Source organism: Rosa chinensis, chromosome 6, assembly GCF_002994745.2.
Source record: "Rosa chinensis cultivar Old Blush chromosome 6, RchiOBHm-V2, whole genome shotgun sequence".
Classification (NCBI taxonomy): Eukaryota; Viridiplantae; Streptophyta; class Magnoliopsida; order Rosales; family Rosaceae; genus Rosa; species Rosa chinensis.
The window spans coordinates 6835146-6852478 of record NC_037093.1 but is presented as its reverse complement, the minus strand read 5'-3'; the positions used below and the strand labels follow the sequence as shown (position 1 = coordinate 6852478).

At 38.2% G+C, this 17333-nt stretch overlaps 2 protein-coding genes and 1 long non-coding RNA gene across 12 annotated transcripts; 1 reads left to right on the top strand and 2 right to left on the bottom strand.

Annotated features, from left to right (window-relative positions):
- Positions 1 to 6005: 6005 nt before the first annotated feature.
- LOC112170711 lies at positions 6006 to 6585 on the bottom strand. The gene is made up of 2 exons (XM_024308031.1): positions 6297 to 6585; positions 6006 to 6235 (listed from the first exon to the last, which is right to left on the bottom strand). The coding sequence occupies exons 1-2, from the start codon at positions 6583 to 6585 to the stop codon at positions 6006 to 6008; spliced, it is 519 nt and encodes a 172-aa protein (XP_024163799.1).
- Positions 6586 to 6876: 291 nt separating this feature from the next.
- Positions 6877 to 12172, bottom strand: LOC112174544. 10 transcript variants are annotated; one of them, XR_005802089.1, is made up of 10 exons: positions 11914 to 12172; positions 11740 to 11791; positions 11530 to 11616; positions 11210 to 11376; positions 11016 to 11110; positions 10568 to 10812; positions 9294 to 9873; positions 9029 to 9148; positions 7176 to 7285; positions 6877 to 7094 (listed from the first exon to the last, which is right to left on the bottom strand). It is a non-coding gene; the product is annotated as an uncharacterized LOC112174544 (long non-coding RNA). The 10 variants fall into 10 exon arrangements; XR_005802093.1 differs by having other exon boundaries at positions 11758 to 11791; XR_005802088.1 differs by having other exon boundaries at positions 11210 to 11616.
- Positions 12173 to 14447: 2275 nt separating this feature from the next.
- Positions 14448 to 16972, top strand: LOC112170709. The gene is made up of 3 exons (XM_024308030.1): positions 14448 to 16224; positions 16347 to 16465; positions 16646 to 16972. Exons 1-3 carry the CDS (start codon positions 14448 to 14450, stop codon positions 16970 to 16972), a joined length of 2223 nt encoding a protein of 740 aa, XP_024163798.1.
- Positions 16973 to 17333: the final 361 nt, after the last annotated feature.

Below are 17333 nucleotides of genomic sequence, written 5' to 3'. Positions count from 1 at the left end.
AACTGTGGCCTAAAATATAGTATTTCATTCATATTTGGAAAGTGAATCTGCAGCAGCCTATATATAGAGGCTAAAGACGATACAAAAAAGAACACCTTTCTCGAATCAATTAATCCTAGCGATTACAAAGCCTCCCCGGAGCAAACCTTCAACCCTGTTGAAACCCGGTGACCGTACTCTCAGTCCTAGTCTCTCAGAGCCAACTGTCAGTGCTACTGCCACACAGACACTTCTAGAGAAGCAAGGGTAACGCCCTCGCAACCCAGCGAAGCTAAAGATACGCTTTAGCAAACCCCGTGCTTTCTCAGAACTTCCTAGTGATTGCTCTGCTCAACCTACAATGTTGAGTATCGATTTGGTGACCGAAGAGATCACACCCGAAGTCCTTATCCGTAAGGCAAAAGTCCTTTCCCGAAAGGCTAGAAAAGAACCCTGTTGTGAGGTTGGTGCTCTCCTCATCCACAGCGCTTGAAGAAGAAGTCAGGTCAAGGGACTACCCCGACGACTGCACCCCACGGTGCTGGCACGCCTGTGCAATCACTCGCTCAAAAGAGACAGTTTGCACGCCAACTGGTTTTGGAGCCAAACATTTTTGACCCTCTGCATGATGAGGACATTGTAGGCTGGCTCCAAAACCAGTTGGCGTGCAAACTGTCTCTTTTGAGCGAGTGATTGCGCAGGCGTGCCAGCACCGTGGGGTGCAGTCGTCGGGGTAGTCCCTTGACCTGACTTCTTCTTCAAGCGCTGTGGATGAGGAGAGCACCAACCTCACAACAGGGTTCTTTTCTAGCCTTTCGGGAAAGGACTTTTGCCTTACGGATAAGGACTTCGGGTGTGATCTCTTCGGTCACCAAATCGATACTCAACGTTGTAGGTTGAGCAGAGCAATCACTGGGAAGTTCTGAGAAAGCACGGGGTTTGCTAAAGCGTATCTTTATCTTCGCTGGGTTGCGAGGGTGTTACCCTTGCTTCGCTGGAAGTGTCTGTGTGGCAGTAGCACTGACAGTCGGCTCTGAGAGACTAGGACTGAGAGTACGGTCACCGGGTTTCAACAGGGTTGAAGGTTTGCTCCTGGGAGGCTTTGTAATCGCTAGGATTAATTGATTCGAGAGAGGTGTTCTTTTCTGTATCGTCTTTAGCCTCTATATATAGGCTGCTGCAGATTCACTTTCCAAATATGAATGAAATACTATATTTTAGGCCACAGTTATTGGCCTTGAATCAAATCAAAACTCTTAATAGCTCTTAATAGTTTTGATATCTATCGTAGGCAAAAATTAATAATTATCCGCCTATGTCGCCGCTAGAATATAGGCAAGGATTAATTGCCTTTTGGATGCGGTAGGATATGCACGTCTCATATATCGATATCTTCGCGAGGACTCTGCAACAGTCTTTGCATGCACATATATATTTATATACTCACACAATTAAGGTTAAGAGCCTTCTTAATTGACCCATCTGCCATGCATGTGCAATGCAACTATATATATATAACTAGATTCCTTGAGGATTGCAAGCAAGCATGATTGCATGCTTCTCCTTGTTCCACGTCCACCTTAATTGCATGGGATACTTGTCCTTAATTGCACCATGCATGAGCCACCGTATATATATATTTCATGAATACCTTGCTAACCACAATCATGCTTCCTATCTCTCCCACATCCAGCCATCCCAATTGCATGAGAAAGTTTAGCTGGGCTCACCTTGATACTTCCTTAATTGAACAACCAAAGACCTTAATTGCACGGACCACATATATATAAGGCCAACTTGATATTGGCGAGCCAACCAACTCGTCCGCGTTCGCATCCTTGATCGCAATATCTGGGGAATCTCGATAATTACCTTACATGCCTCGCGTAATCTCGGCCATCAATTTTGTCCTCTCGTTTTGCAGTCTTGACGAACAAGCAAATCACCATAATTATCAAATATATTGATAATTAGTAGTAAATCAAGGAATATTCAGGTTTGCTTCAAGATTGCTTGACCTCCAAATAGGCTTTACTTGGTCTCTAAACAATGTATTCCGAACTTGTCGCAAATAAATAGCTTGGGCCACGGATATTGGCCCAGATTTCTTCGAGTCTCCCTTATCAGGAAAAAATGTTATTTTGGGTTCAAACAACCCCTTTGTTACTTAGAGAGAGAGAGAGAGAGAGAGAGAGAGAGAGAGAATGAAAAAGAGAGAAACCATAGGGGACGTCACTGGAGCCGATCGCCGGACTTCGATCATCGTTTGCCGATTTCGGTCATCGGTAGAAGGATTCTGACCAACTTCGCCGGATTCTGATCACCGGTCACCGGATTCGGGTCACCGGTCGCCGGAATCCGGTCACTAACCGCGCGCCCACCGTAATTTTCTGAAAACCTCTATTGCCCCCCTAATAGACGTCTACTACCCTCCAATAGAGGGCAATAAACCTCTATTGCCCCCCAATAGACCCTTTTTACCCCCAATAGTATACTGCCCCCTAATAGACGTCTATTGCCTCTTAAGAGCAAGTTCACCCGTTGGGTCACCAGGTCACCAGTTCACTGGGGCAAGACACTATTCACTACCACTGGACCTTTGTTTCCACCCGTTGGGGTCAGGGTCACCAGTCAATTACTGTTCATCAAATATTTTATTAATTTTTTAAGTGTAAATGAGAAATGTACGATGTAAATAAATACTATTGATGAACATTTTGGAAATCCAACCAAAGAAAATTTTATGGGTAGAAAAATGATATATCCATTGACGAGTTTTTTTTTTTTATAACTCCACCGACATTTTAATCACATGTACACAACTGACAATTTGTTTTTAAAAGAGTGAAAATTCACCGACACTTTTATCTGCATGAAAAATTTCAATAAATAGACATGATCTTTACACTACATCATTTTTGTGTGAGAGGTAAAATAGGAGGTGAGGTATTTATATAAAGTTTTCCCTAAATTTTTTTTCTTACCGTTGTAATCTGATAGGAGCATAAAATGCGATAAATATAATGTGAAACCTCTATACTTTTCTTAGCTATTTTCTTTAAAAAGTCAGTTTTAACTTCGTTTTCTTTTTAGGTAGTTCATGGAGTGATTCAAGAGAAATATTAGCTGAAAGGGAGCAATGGAGCCATGGATCATGAAGTACTGATGCAGAGGATCAACATTGATCAACCATTTTCCCAGAAATTACAAGGGAAGTCCACGGGAATCGTTGTGCAAAACAGTTGCTGCAAAGCAGAAAACTGCAGTTTCAGAATCAGCTTTCTGGGAATGGTTTTGAGGAGCAATTCTTGCACTCTTCCAGATGCACCTTTGTAGAAAGCGCCAGCGATGCTTTAAGAAATGATGTTATAATTCAACAAGAGCCAAATAACTGGTCAAAAGTGTCAACGAGGCAGTAGGAAACCAAGCGCAAAGTAGGCTTCCTGATAAGGCAGAAACTGTCAGCTTTTCACGAAGCTTTTTGGGAGATCTTTTCCGGCGATTTTATTGGAGTTTTTCCAGAAGGTTATTGATAAATATAGAAGATGTGATGTCATAGAACACGTGGGAGTCAAGAACCATCCAGAAACTTGTCAAGACGAAGTCGTTGCTTGTCCAAGAAGGAAGCTTCAGAGTCAGAAATTGAATCCTAGTCAAAACAGGACAGTTTGGCAGAATTCTTCTTTGGACGGATTTCCAGGGCATTTTTGGAAGGTTATTGCTGCTGCAAATATGAAGGAGAGTCCTAGAATGATTCCTCAAGATTTTGGGAAGATTATTAAGGCTTGAAAATCATTTAATTATGCACCAAGTAGAGTAATCCTCAAGCAACTAGGAGAGGCTTTCAAAGCAGAATTGGAAAAGGAAACTTGGGCTGTGTATTCTATATAAATAGAGGCTCTGAACACGTTGAAAATCACCATCCTACAGCGCCATCTTCTGCTCCCAAACCCTAGCACACAAAGTCTAAAAAATTCCCAAGTCTTCAAAAAGGAAAACTGTGCACATCACCATCCATCTCCATCAAGCTTCTGCCGTGACCTATCTTGCAGGAGTGCCTGCATCTAAGGCTGCCTAAAAGTGAATTCGTGGCTCTCATACTCTCCCTTTTACGGTTTTTATCTTCTTGTAATCAAATACTCATGCTTTTATTTGTTGAATTTAAGACGATGTGTGGCTAGTCACTTTTTGTTATGGGCGAGGTTTGAAGCCCCAATTATGTAGAACATATGTTTGTTTAAACTTAGTTTCTTGATCTTTGGTGTGGATTGGTTGTTTATCTCTGATTGATCGAAAACTTTTACATGTCTTTGTTTTATGGTGGCCAACATAGGATTTATGCATGTAATTGGAGCTAGGTTTAGAAAATAATTCACCTAATCGTCTTGTTTTCTAATCCACAAGTATGCAAGGCTTTGAACAAAAGTTGATGTTTTAAGCAACTAGAAGAGCATGCTAGGTAGGCGTTCCACACTAGACTGCAACTCTATAATCAATCGTTTCCATGAGATCTTAATGCTTCAAATATGTTGACGCTATATGTGTTGTTGATAGGATAGCGTTCTATACCTTGATTACATGTTTGATAGGCTTAATTAGCTATTGTGCGTTCACGTAGACTAAGTAATTAGGGAAACATTAATAAGGGACATGATCTGCTCCGACTTGTTTCTTGGTTGATTTCTGTTCACCTTAGTAATTGAAACTAGGTAAACTTAACATTGTTCGAAAGTAATTGGTGGTGGATTTCCGAGTCTCTAACATCTTCTCCATATTGTTTTTCAAACTCTAAAATCGTTTTTGCTTTCTTTTTTCCTTTTATTTTCGTAGGAACATAAAAACCCCAAATCTATTTCAACTTAGGATTGCAACACCCTTCTATCCCCATCTTGTCCTGCCATCTTTTTCCCTCTTTGACGTTTTTCTTTTTCTTAGTTTTGTTATTTGTTTTGTGCTTTAGTTAGTTTTGTTTTGTTTTCTTTTGTGTGAATTATAAAGTTACCCTCAATCTCCGGCCTGAACGATCCCTGCTTACTCTATATTGCTAACGACTACATCTTGCAAGGTTAAGTTGAGCACTTGTTTTTAGCGTATCATAATCTGCCCATTTTTTTTTTTATCTGCAAACCTAGTTTATAGGTCCGTAATTGTAAACCGTCAGATCCCATAATTAAACAAAACAACGACATTCAAATTCAAAAGGAGACCAATGGCTACTTGCCACGTCGGCCCCCCCACATGCCACTACACGACAAAAAACCGCACTGCACCCGCGTCTGGGTTTCTCGGCACTACGCTCCAAGCGAGTGAACCACATGCATTCGTCCTAGCCCGTCTGTCCTCTTCTCTTCTGTTTAGGCCACATTGGAGCCCTGGGTCACGCCCTCAGTCACCCTGCTGACCGAGCTTGTGTCCTGGGCCACGCACTGTTCGCTTGCCCAAGCCCGGTGGAAGCTTCAATAGTTAGATTTTGGTGACTTTGGTCACTTTTTGACGTGGAGCCCGGGCATAATCAAGCCCGGTGAACTTGCTCTAGTAGAGGGCAATAGGCCTCTATTGCCCCCCAATAGACCTCTATTGCCTCCCAATAGAACTTTTGGTCGCTGGAATGAGAACTAATCTTCCTCAAATCACTACTAGCAAATTTGACTATTCACACTGATTGAAATCAGTGGGTATAATATCTAATCGTCACTGATAACAGTGTGGGAAGCTCAATAGCCACCCTACACTCACTGATTAGATTTCTGTCCCATTTGAGGGGTGTGGCCTTTGGTCTCTCCACATTGATAAAAAAATTAGTGTGAATTTTTCTGTGGGGCCAACACATGCTCACATGAGATACATAAAAATATAATATAAAATTTATCTTTAAAAATCAGTGAGAATATTAATCACTAAACTAAATCTGTATAAACTACACAGTAAAAATAGAATTAGTTAATTAATGTTGAATATTAAGTTATTAACCAACAATATATATATATATATATTTTTTTTTTTTTTGAAGTAGAGACGAAATTGTATTAATGATTCATACGATTACAATCGTACTGTAGGGCATCCAGAACAGACTCTGGAGCTTGAAAGAACCATTCCATATGAATGTCAGAATCAAAACCAAGACCTGCTAATCGATGAGCAACATGGTTAGCAGTTCTATAAGTATGATGAACACCTATAGACTGCAATGCAGCTAGCAAACCTTTAATTTCTTCAACAATAGTTCCCAAAGGAGATAAATCTTGGTCCTCCTCTGTCACAGACTTAACAGCCTCTAAACAATCACTCATTAAAGCAATATTGGACATATATACCAAGTGCCTGAATGATCTCCAACCCATATTTAATAGCAAGCAGCTCAGTATGATAAGGAGAAGACACATTAGGCACCCTATAAGCAAAGCCAGCAATAAACTCGCCCTTCTCATTACGCAAAACACCTCCTATGCCTCCATGTTGTAGTGAAGGAACATAAGTGCCATCAACGTTCAAACACAACATACCAACCATGGGAGGGAACCAGAATGTAGCAGCTTTTGTCCTCTTATGGGATACCGATGTCATGCTTCTAATAGCTTGAAGAAACTCTTCATACCAAGCCATAGTACAAGCAACAATTACTGGTGCTTGTTTAGCATTATCATTCCATAATTTATCATTTCTGTTCTTCCAAAGCCCCCATAGGATCATTAGCAACTTAGAAAAAATTTCTGATGAGAGACTGGAAGCCTGTTCTAGTAACCATTCCTTGAAAATAAAAGGAGTAATTGGAACCTAAATGGAAAATGGTGGAGCTGCAAGGATTTTCTGTGCAGTAGGACAACCACAAAGCACATGTCCAACACTCTCTAATTGGTGTAAGCAACCTAGACAACCCATATCACCAACAATATATATTTGAAGAACAACCAATAATATTTATTATTAAAATTCTCATCATATTCAATACAAGGAGCTTAGGAGGGGGAAGGGGATGACTGTCAATAAATATACAAACAAAATATACATGATTGAACAAAGAAACACACTCCAGATTAATTCTTCATTTCTTCATCTTCCCGTTCTCTTCATCTTCCCCTTCGTCTGCTGCATCTCCAGAAGACCAGAACCCCCTTTGTTTTTATCAATTGATGATCAATATCAATTGGAAAGGCATGAGTGCAGATGCAAAAATCAAGGGGAAAAAATATTACCTTATGCCAAATGACACCTGAGATCAAGATCGAAGAATTTGCTATCTGTTGGAATGTTAGCCATTTAAACCAATAAGCATCGACGATCAGATTACAAATCAATTTATAACCTGAAAAAAAAAAATCAAGAAGAATGATGATTAAACTTGCCTGCAAAAGATCTCCAATGTGTTTATACCCATGTAGTCAGCATATCGGCCTAACGATCATATCGTGGCCGTTTGATGAATGAAGAAATTATGATAATCATTGGTAATTTGTAATTATTATTAATGATAATTATCTTGATTTAGAGGATAAATGCTTCGTTAAGAGATTTTATCTCTTTGATATTGCATTTAGAGTATTTGTAACGATTAAGGAGAACAGCTCACATATGCATTTATTGGCTAATTTGGATGAGAGAGGGAGTTAAATAAGCTAGCTGTTTGGTTGTTTATTGATAAATGATTCATAACATTTGTACATGCAGTGCAACTTTGAACAAAGAATGGAATGAAGGCAAGTACGTGCGGCATATAGTTGATTCACTTCCTTATTCTTTTGATGCTAGTTTAATTAAAGAAGCCGTAGCTTCATTGGATTACTGCAAACAGTTTGAGTTCAAGAGAAAGACTTTATCTCAGTTTGATCGTCAAGCAAGTTAACTTCCTCTATATAAAGAAGCATCGACAGAAGACAGGGGAGACACATACATCTCCAGCCAAAACTCCATCATGGGTTTCCTTTTATTTTTCTTAGCTCCAGATTAGTTTCATTCGATTCTTAGTTGTTAGCTCTACTAGTTCGAGTCAATTTCCTTCGTTTTTCTTGTAATCTAGCATCACTATTTCAATAATTTCCTTTGTTACTTTTTTATAATAGTTGATAGTTTTATTATTCAAGCCATTTATTATTTTCTTTTTCCGCTCTTTACTTTATCTCTATTTACTTTCCTGCGATTTACTTTATTGCTCTTTACCGCTCTTTAATTTATCTCTATTTACTTTATTTTCTTTATATCTATTATTGCAGAAAGGTAAAGAGCAATAAAGTAAATCGCAGGAAAGTAAATAGAGATAAAGTAAAGAGCGGAAAAAGAAAATAATAAATGGCTTGAAGAATAAAACTATCAACTATTATAAAAAAGTAACAAAGGAAATTATTGAAATAGTGATGCTAGATTACAAGAAAAACGAAGGAAATTGACTCGAACTAGTAGAGCTAACAACTAAGAATTGAAAAGAGAATGAAACTAATCTGGAGCTAAGAAAAATAAAAGGAACCCATGATGGAGTTTTGGCTGGAGATGTATGTGTCTCCCCTGTCTTCTGTCGATGCTTCTTTATATAGAGGAAATTAACTTGCTTGACGATCAAACTGAGATAAAGTCTTTCTCTTGAACTCAAACTGTTTGCAGTAATCCAATGAAGCTACAGCTTCTTTAATTAAACTAGCATCAGAAGAATAAGGAAGTGAATCAACTATATGCCGCATGTACTTGCCTTCATTCCATTCTTTGTTCAAAGTCGCACTGCATGTACAAATGTTATGAATCATTTATCAATAAACAACCAAACAGCTAGCTTATTTAACTCCCTCTCTCATCCAAATTAGCCAATAAATGCATATGTGAGCTGCTCTCCTTAATCGTTACAAATACTCTAAATGCAATATCAAAGAGATAAAATCTCTTAACGAAGCATTTATCCTCTAAATCAAGATAATTATCATTAATAATAATTACAAATTACCAATGATTATCTTAATTTCTTCATTCATCAAATGGCCACGATATGATCGTTAGGCCGATATGCTGACTACATGGGTACAAACACAATGTTAACCACAAGAGCACGGGGCAAGGGGGTAACTTAAACCAAAATTATTCACTCATTTTATGAGCAGCTTTTTTGAGAGGAACTTTAGTTTGGCTTGGAGTTTGGAACCCATGATGCAGAAGCCCACTTTTTATTGTATTGGAAGTGAAATACCTGGAGGAAGACGACGGAGTATGATTTTATATAAAATCCAAAGAAATTCCGGATCAGAAAAGAACCATGAAAGGCTATTTCACTAATTCAAGATCCAATAACAAATTGAACATAGAGAATTGAGATAAAGGATCAAAGAACATACCTGGAATGGATCTGCTTCTTAAATCCAAGATCAGATCTGGAGTTAAAGATATAAGAGAGAGAAAGAGAGGAAGAAAATCAATCGATCTGCTACGGAGGAGTCATGCTCTCATTCGCTTCGAAGAAAATCAGATCTGGGTTCTTTCAATTCTCTCTGTCTCCAAACACGTACTGGAGTTTCTGTTAAGCTGCTATTGAAATGGAGATGACTATGGAGGAATCGTGCTCTCTGATGAATCCTATACAGAGTACAACGCGATAATTTTCCAACTTAATTCTAGACTAGGTATTGCGGCCCGCGCAATGCTGCGGGTGGTCAGCTTAATAATACTACATTTGCAAACATTACATACATTATACATTCACAATGACACTCAAACATAGCAAACTACATGTAACATTCATCAAAAGGCACTACTTGGTAACCAAAAGTAAAAACAATTTCTCACATAGTTAAGAAAAACAAAAATATAACAGTGACCAAAAGCAAGCAAGAAGAATGATGCTTCAAAAAGACAACCCTATTGGCCTTGAATCTTCCAGCCATAACGATCAATACAGCTCCAGGGGTAATGCTTGCCCTGCAAAATATAAAATGGCAGCGAATCCCTTCAGGTGCAAAGTAAACAAAGCGGAAAAATAAAAAAATCATTTCACAATAACTTTCGATCTCTACTGTAATTTCATGGCAGAAGGAAGTTTGTAGTTTTCCCAAATTTAAAACAACTTGAGATTTTTATACAGTTGAAAGTTGCTTTGGAATCATACACAGCTTTCATGAGTTATCGCATCATTTCTATACCTCGAAGCAATTCAAAAACATTTCTCCAGACAGAAACATATAGGAGCAAGAGCAAACTTATACTCTATACCAACACATAAGGGAAGAATTTAACACACTGATTTCTATAAAAAAAAAAAGTTTATGTAACTGCTTATTACTGTAAAATAATAACTACATGTAGGTCAATGACACTGTCCTTCACAAAGATAGAATCTCTCACTGATCTACCAAATCTCAGTACGACATAAGAAGTTATAGATCAAATAACGATAGGTGTCAACTGAAGGAAGAAGATGTAGCTATTGATAGTCAGAAGTTTCAAATTTAGGATGTAGATTTTACTTTTTAATCTGTCATGCTAATATTGTCCCTTCAAACTTAATAAGACATGTTGAGTTAAGAAAAAAGCTCAATGAACTTCAAAACCAAACCTCTCCTTCTGAGTGTGTCAAAAATAAGTTTCAGAGTTTAGATTCTAATCCATTTCTCACCAAATGGCTGAATGTATGGTTTGCAAGTCTGCTTACGCCATCACAACTGGGTTCTTCATCATTTGGAATACGTGAGGTCTCCTCTCCACAAAGGTGTTTAAGAATATGTACAGAATAGCAACCTATCTTGACCTGAAAGCAGAGAACATCATCTGGCATTTTACTGATCCTGTCTTCATCAACTTCCTCTTGAGTTTTTACACACACAGTCAAATCATGATCACTGCAAATCCATAATTAGAGCCCTGTTAGTTGAAGAAACATTGTATGTTAGCATAGGAGATAATTAATCATGTATATGCAGATAATGTACTCCTGATTTTGTTCATTAAGGATTTTTCTGTAGAAAAGAAAAAAAAATGGCAACGCACTAATTTCATAACATTCCTCTAGTAAGGAACCCACACATCTCTCACAATTATCAATGTCAATATTAGAAGATTCATACCATAATGTTGTGGAGTAGTTGAAATTTGCAGAGGACTCTTTCTGTCGATACTGCATGCCCTCCAACCAAATAAGAGTTTGAAGCTCTGTCATCTACTGAATGAGATGAGAACAGTTAATTTTTAGAGATAATCATTTAAAAGAACATCACAACAGAAATCAAACCAAATTCAGAAATCACAATAGAACGTATACCTGTTCTATCTCTTCAAATTCCCTTCAAGCCTCTCAATTTACATGAGAAAAGACCCAAACTTTGTTTAGCGGGACACACATCCCGTTTTAACTAACAACACAAACCCCATTTCTTTAAATTCCCATCAGTCCCCTCAATTTACATGAGAAAAGAGTCGATCTTTACCCTTCACAAACTCAAGAGTAAACCCCAAAACATAGAAGCAAGCAATATCAGCAACAAAAAAACAATTTAAGAACATAAATTGTTGAATGCCAATTTCAAAACCAGCTAAAAATTTCAAAGAACTTATTTTCTTGGAAATAAAAAAAGGTCTAACCTGAAGATGATTGCAACTCAAATTCCTCTATCGGACCCAAAGGCTCCGGAACCTAACTTCAAACCTTTAAGCAGGCGACTAAAATACCTAAAACGAACAAATCAAAATCATTAATAACCAAGACCTTAAGCACAGAAGCTATTAGAAGCAACAGAGATTTGGACAAAAGAAAGGAAAAATAAAAACCCAAAACCGCACAAAAACTTATACATGCACAGAGTTTGAAACCTGGGAAATCAATTAGAGCACCATTCTACGATATCTGAAGACGTGAAAAAGCATTGCAAATTAAACCACAATACCACAAAAACCAACCATCCGATTCAATCGATTAGACGTAACTGAAGAAAAAAAAAGAAAGAAAAGGAATTGCAAACCGATTACCCAAATTCATCTTCTTCTTTCTCAGATTAAAACCCAATTACCCTAATACATCTTCTTCCTTCTCTTCTCGATTAGGTTTACAACTTCCCATCAATTGAAATGTAATCGCTGAATTGCAAACTATGTTGTTTAATTGGTGCCTTCAAGTTGTAGCTTGTAGCTTCTGAACTTTCTCCAAAAACCAATTGAAATTTGAAAGCTCCGTACAGTTCAGAGCGAGGAGAGTGAGGAGAGCGACTGAGCGAGAGAAAAGGAAAAGAAAAAATTGGGCGCAAACCGGAGACGAATTTTTATATTTAGGGCAGATGGCAAGACTGTAAATTATTACAAAAAGAGGACAAAATTGTAATTTCAATTATCAGCTCGGCTCGAGCCTGTACTGTTACTAAGCCGATGATGAACAGTAAATCCCGCACCCTCCTTTAATATATAGTATAATGTAATTAAAAGTAACTCACACCGCGAGTATATAGATTAAAGTAACTCAGCTATTTATAGAAAGTTACCGTGAACAGTAATCATGAACAGTAACTCAGCTATTTATAGATTAAAGTAACTATAAATAGCTGTCTTTGCATGCATTTTTTTAGAAAGAGGCCAACTATTTAAACCAGTTTATTTAGAAAGAGGCCAACATTACCATGCATTTTTTCACATATATATGCTTAAGTTGTAATCAGTCTTTAATCAATAGTTCATGCTCCAGGGTGGTTTCTGGGTTTTTCAGCGCGCTAGAGCCAATAACCTTTGGAAACTTGTCTTCTTTAGGATCTCCATGACATCAGAACTCATCACCCTCCAATCCTTCTCTCCTGAGCAGGGTTCTAAAATCGGCCTAGGCGCTAGGCGCAGCATTCCCGTCCCGATTCTCCCCTAGTCGAGAGAGCTAGGCGCTGGGGGTAAAGTCGGCCGCCTAGGCGGGGCTGGGCGGAACTAGGCGGGCTCTAGGCGGTCGGCGCCTAGGCGGGCTCTTTAATTTTTTTTTTTTTTTCTTAAAATCGATCAATTAGTTAAAAAGTTAAAAAGTTAAAAACTTAATTCTCGACTCAATCAGCCTAAGGCCCTAAACTAGAACTCTCGACTCTCGACTCTCGACGAAATCGAAACGCAGCTGCCGAACGCCGCTCCCTCGTCCCTCAGACTCTCAGTCTTTCTCCGAGTCTCCGGCCAGCTCTCTTGCTCTCCAGCACGCCGGTAAATCGGATTTGTGTGTTTGTGTTTCAATCCAATTTCAATTTCTAGGGTTTCAATCTCACAATTTTTGGGTTCGATTTCTTTTCAGGCCTTTCTGGGTTAGATTTTGGGTTCGATTTATGGGTTCAAGCCTTCAAGGCTTCTAGCTCAGTGATTCTTCAAGGACGAAGCCTGGTGATTCTTCAATCGCCATTTCTGGGTTCGATTTCTGGCCTTCTGGGTTCAAGGCTTCAAGCTCGAATCTTGAAGTTGATTCTTGAATATTGATTCTTAAAGCTCGATTCTTGAAGCTCTATTTGCAATTTTGCATAGCTCGCCAGCCCTGATTCTTGAATCTTCAATTTCTGGGTAAGTTGCTGCCTTGGTTAGTTGCCTTTGGTTCAAATAATGCTTGGTTGAATATTGAATATTGATTATTGAATATGCTTGAATATTGATGCTGCCTTGGTTAGTTGCTGAACGCTGTTGGTTCGAATAAGGGTTGGAATGTTGCTTGAAGATTGATGATTATTTTGTGTTCTGGTTTTGCAATTCTGTGTATTGGACTATTGGAATCCATTGATTCAATCCCTTTTCAATTACCCAGATCCTGAAAACAGGATAGGGATAACAAGTTCAGTGCTTTATGTGATTTGGGTGGTAGTGTGGTACTGGTTGGTTGTGTGGAGCTTTTGCTCTGTTTTGTTTGCCTTTTGAATTGGATTTGGTTACTGAATTGCTTGCAGTTTTGGTTAATTGAATTGCAGGTTGTTTTTGCAGTTTTGGTTAATTGAATTGCAGGTTGTTTTAGTTAATGTGTAACCTGTTACCTGTGTTGGACTTTTGATTTTTGAATTAGCCTCTATTTGGCTCTGTTTTTCTGCTTTTGCAGTTTTGGTTACTGAATTTGTGATCCTTTTAGTTACTGTTTGGCTCTGTTTTGTTGTTACTGAATTTGTGATCCTTTATTCCTTTTAGTTCTTACTTCTCTGAGCCATTTGTTGTTTCTGGAATCAGTTAATTATGTTATTCTCTTAGACTTCTTAGTTAGTGGTGATGAACATTGAACTCACAACCTTCTTTTTTTTTTTTAGAGAATAATGAACTCACAATTAAGTTATTATCAATTACAGAGGGTTGAATACTTGAATTTGGCAATGTTTGAAATGGGAGGGGATGCTTTGAATGTTTTTGATTCTCTCCATTCCATTGCTCTTGATCTTACTTCTCTAGTTCTCTGAGTCATTTGGTTTTTTTTTTTTTTTCTTTTGAATAGAAGGTTCATATCATAGTTACTGTTTGGTTGTTTTGCTGCTTTTGCAGTTTTGGTTACTGAATACTCTTTTTACTTATTTAGGAAAATGGCGGGTACCACATCTTCCTCGGCATCTAATCCAATTTCAGAGTTGGGTTCATCATTGAAGCGTGGTTTGGGTGATATTGGATGGGAATATGCGGAGTTGGCGGATGCCTCAAACTTGGATAGGTTGAAGTGTAAGTTATGTGGGAAATTAGTTAGTGGTGGGATATATCGAATGAAGCAACATATTGCCCACATCAAGGGAAATGTGGCTCCTTGTAAAAAGTCTTCGGATAAGGATAAAGCCAAATGCAAGAATGCTATTGAAGAGGCAAAGAGTAAGAAGAAACAAAAGAGTAGACATGAAGCAGAAGTGAGGCAAGAAGTCATTTTTGAAGGAGATGAAGACAATGAAGCGAGTCAAGGGACAAGAAGAATGCCGCATACTCTTGGGCCTATGGACCGTTTTGCAACCCCCATCGATCCGGATTCTTCATTGGATGGAAGTAGGAAAATGAGACAACAAAATATCAATGATGCACTTTTCAAGCAAAGAACACATAGTGTGCATCAATACTTGGCTAGATGGGTGTATGAAGCCGGGATTCCTTTTCATGCCGTTGATAGTGATAGCTTCAAGAGGTTTGTTGAAGTGGTTGGTCAATTTGGCCCGGGTTACCGACCTCCAAGCCAATATCAATTAAGGGAGCCATTATTGAAGGAAGAGGTAGAGAGAACTAAAAGTTTATTGAAGAAGCAAGAAGAAGAGTGGGCTTTGAATGGTTGCTCTATTATGACCGATGCTTGGAGCGACCGGAAAAGAAGAAGTATCATGAATTTGTGTGTCAATTGTGCGGAAGGCACAACTTTTCTTTCTTCTAAGGAAGCATCGGATGAGGCACACACCGGGACGTATATTTTTGAATATGTGGACAAATGCATTGAAGATGTTGGACCACAAAATGTGGTTCAAGTGGTGACGGACAATGCTTCAAATAATATGGCGGCGATAGATTTGATGAAGTTGAAGAGGCCAAACATATTTTGGACTTCATGTGCAACTCACACCTTGAATCTTATGCTTCAAGGAATTGGCAACCAACCTAGATTCAAAGGGGTGATTGAGAGGGCAAAGAGCTTCACCATCTATATTTATGCACATCACAAGACTTTGGCATTGATGAGGAAGTTTACAAAGAAAAGAGATATAGTGAGGCCGGGAGTCACTAGATTTGCAACAGCTTTCCTCACTTTGCAAAGCTTGATGGAGAAGAAGAATGAGTTGAGAGCTATGATTACTAGTGATGAATGGAATGAAAGCAAGCATGCAAAGAGTGTAAAGGGGAAGGCGGCGATGAATATTGCTTTGAGTGCTTCTTTTTGGAATGGGGTAAGTCTTTGCTTGAAGGTGTTTGCCCCTTTAGTCAAGGTGCTTCGCCTTGTTGATGGGGATAGAAAGCCATCAATGGGCTTTGTGTATGGAGAACTACTTAGAGCCAAGGAGGAGATTAAAATGGCATTCAAAGATCAAGAAACTCACTATCGTCCCATCCTTGACATTGTTGATGGAAAAGCCCGTGGTCGACTTGATAGTCCATTGCATTTAGCGGGTTACCTCTTGAACCCTTACTACACATATGCCAATCCAGGTCTTGAGAATGATAATGTGGTCATGGATGGGTTCTTCACTTGTGTTGAGACATTCTTTCCTGATGACATTCAAACTCAAAGTTTGGTGACAAATGTAGAATTGCACAAGTATTTGAAGAAAGATGATGGATTTGGAAGAGGTTTGGCAAAGGCGGGATGCGCACAAAATGATGACACTTATAATCCGGGTAAGAAATACCAACTTATTTTTAATTTTTTTTATATAGCCAATTGTTATTGTTTTGTTTGTTTTGTTTTTGGAGTTTGGCTAATTCATTATTGTTGTTGTTTTGTTTATGTTTTTTTTTAGTTTTGTGGTGGAATATTTATGGAAACCTTGTACCAAGATTGCAAAGTATGGCTAAAAGGATACTTTCATTGACCACAAGCTCATCCGGATGTGAGAGAAATTGGAGCGCTTTTGAGGAGGTAAGTATTTATTTAGTTATGCATTTTTGTAAGTTTATAAGCAAGTAGGAATGTAGTTTACTTATTTAGAAACTCATAATATACTCATTTTTTTTCTTTATGTAGATCTATACAAAGAAAAGGAATAGACTAGATACAACGAGGTTGAACAATTTAGTTTATGTCTAATTCAATGCCAAGATCATCAACAAAAAGAGAAGAATGAAAGAGAAGAATGTGGATGTATTACTAGCATCTGAAGCTACTATGGCCCAAGGATGGATTGTGGATGGTGGTGATGAAGATGTAGATTCTGATCTTACTAGTGAAGTAGTTGGAGAGGGATCGGGATTGGGAGTGGATAGTAGCTTAGAGCATAGGAGAAGTAGTAGAATTCAAGAAATTAGGGAACTTCATGAGGAGGATTTTGTATCGGATGAAGAGGAAGAAGATGAGATGACTTTTGAGTTTGAGTCCGATGAGGAGGGAGTACTAGAGGGATATGGAGAAGAAGAATTTGAGGGTTAGGCTTGGAACTTGGAAGTGGAAGATTTGGAATGTTGCAGATTTATATAATTATGACATATAGCAGATTTGGAATTTGAGGATACCTTTTACCTTTTATATTTTTATTTATGACAATGTAATTATATGTTGCTTGGTTGGAATGTTGCTTGATAAATATTGAATTAGATATATTTAGACTTTGAATTGCAGATTTGGATTTGGTTACTGAATTGCAGATTTGCAGGTTGTTTTTGCAATTGTTTTAGGCTCTGTTTTGCAGTTTTTTTATATAATTATATCATTTATATGTTATAAACTTATAATTATATCATTTATATGTTATAAAAATAAAAATAAAATTAAAAAAAAAAAACCGCCTAGT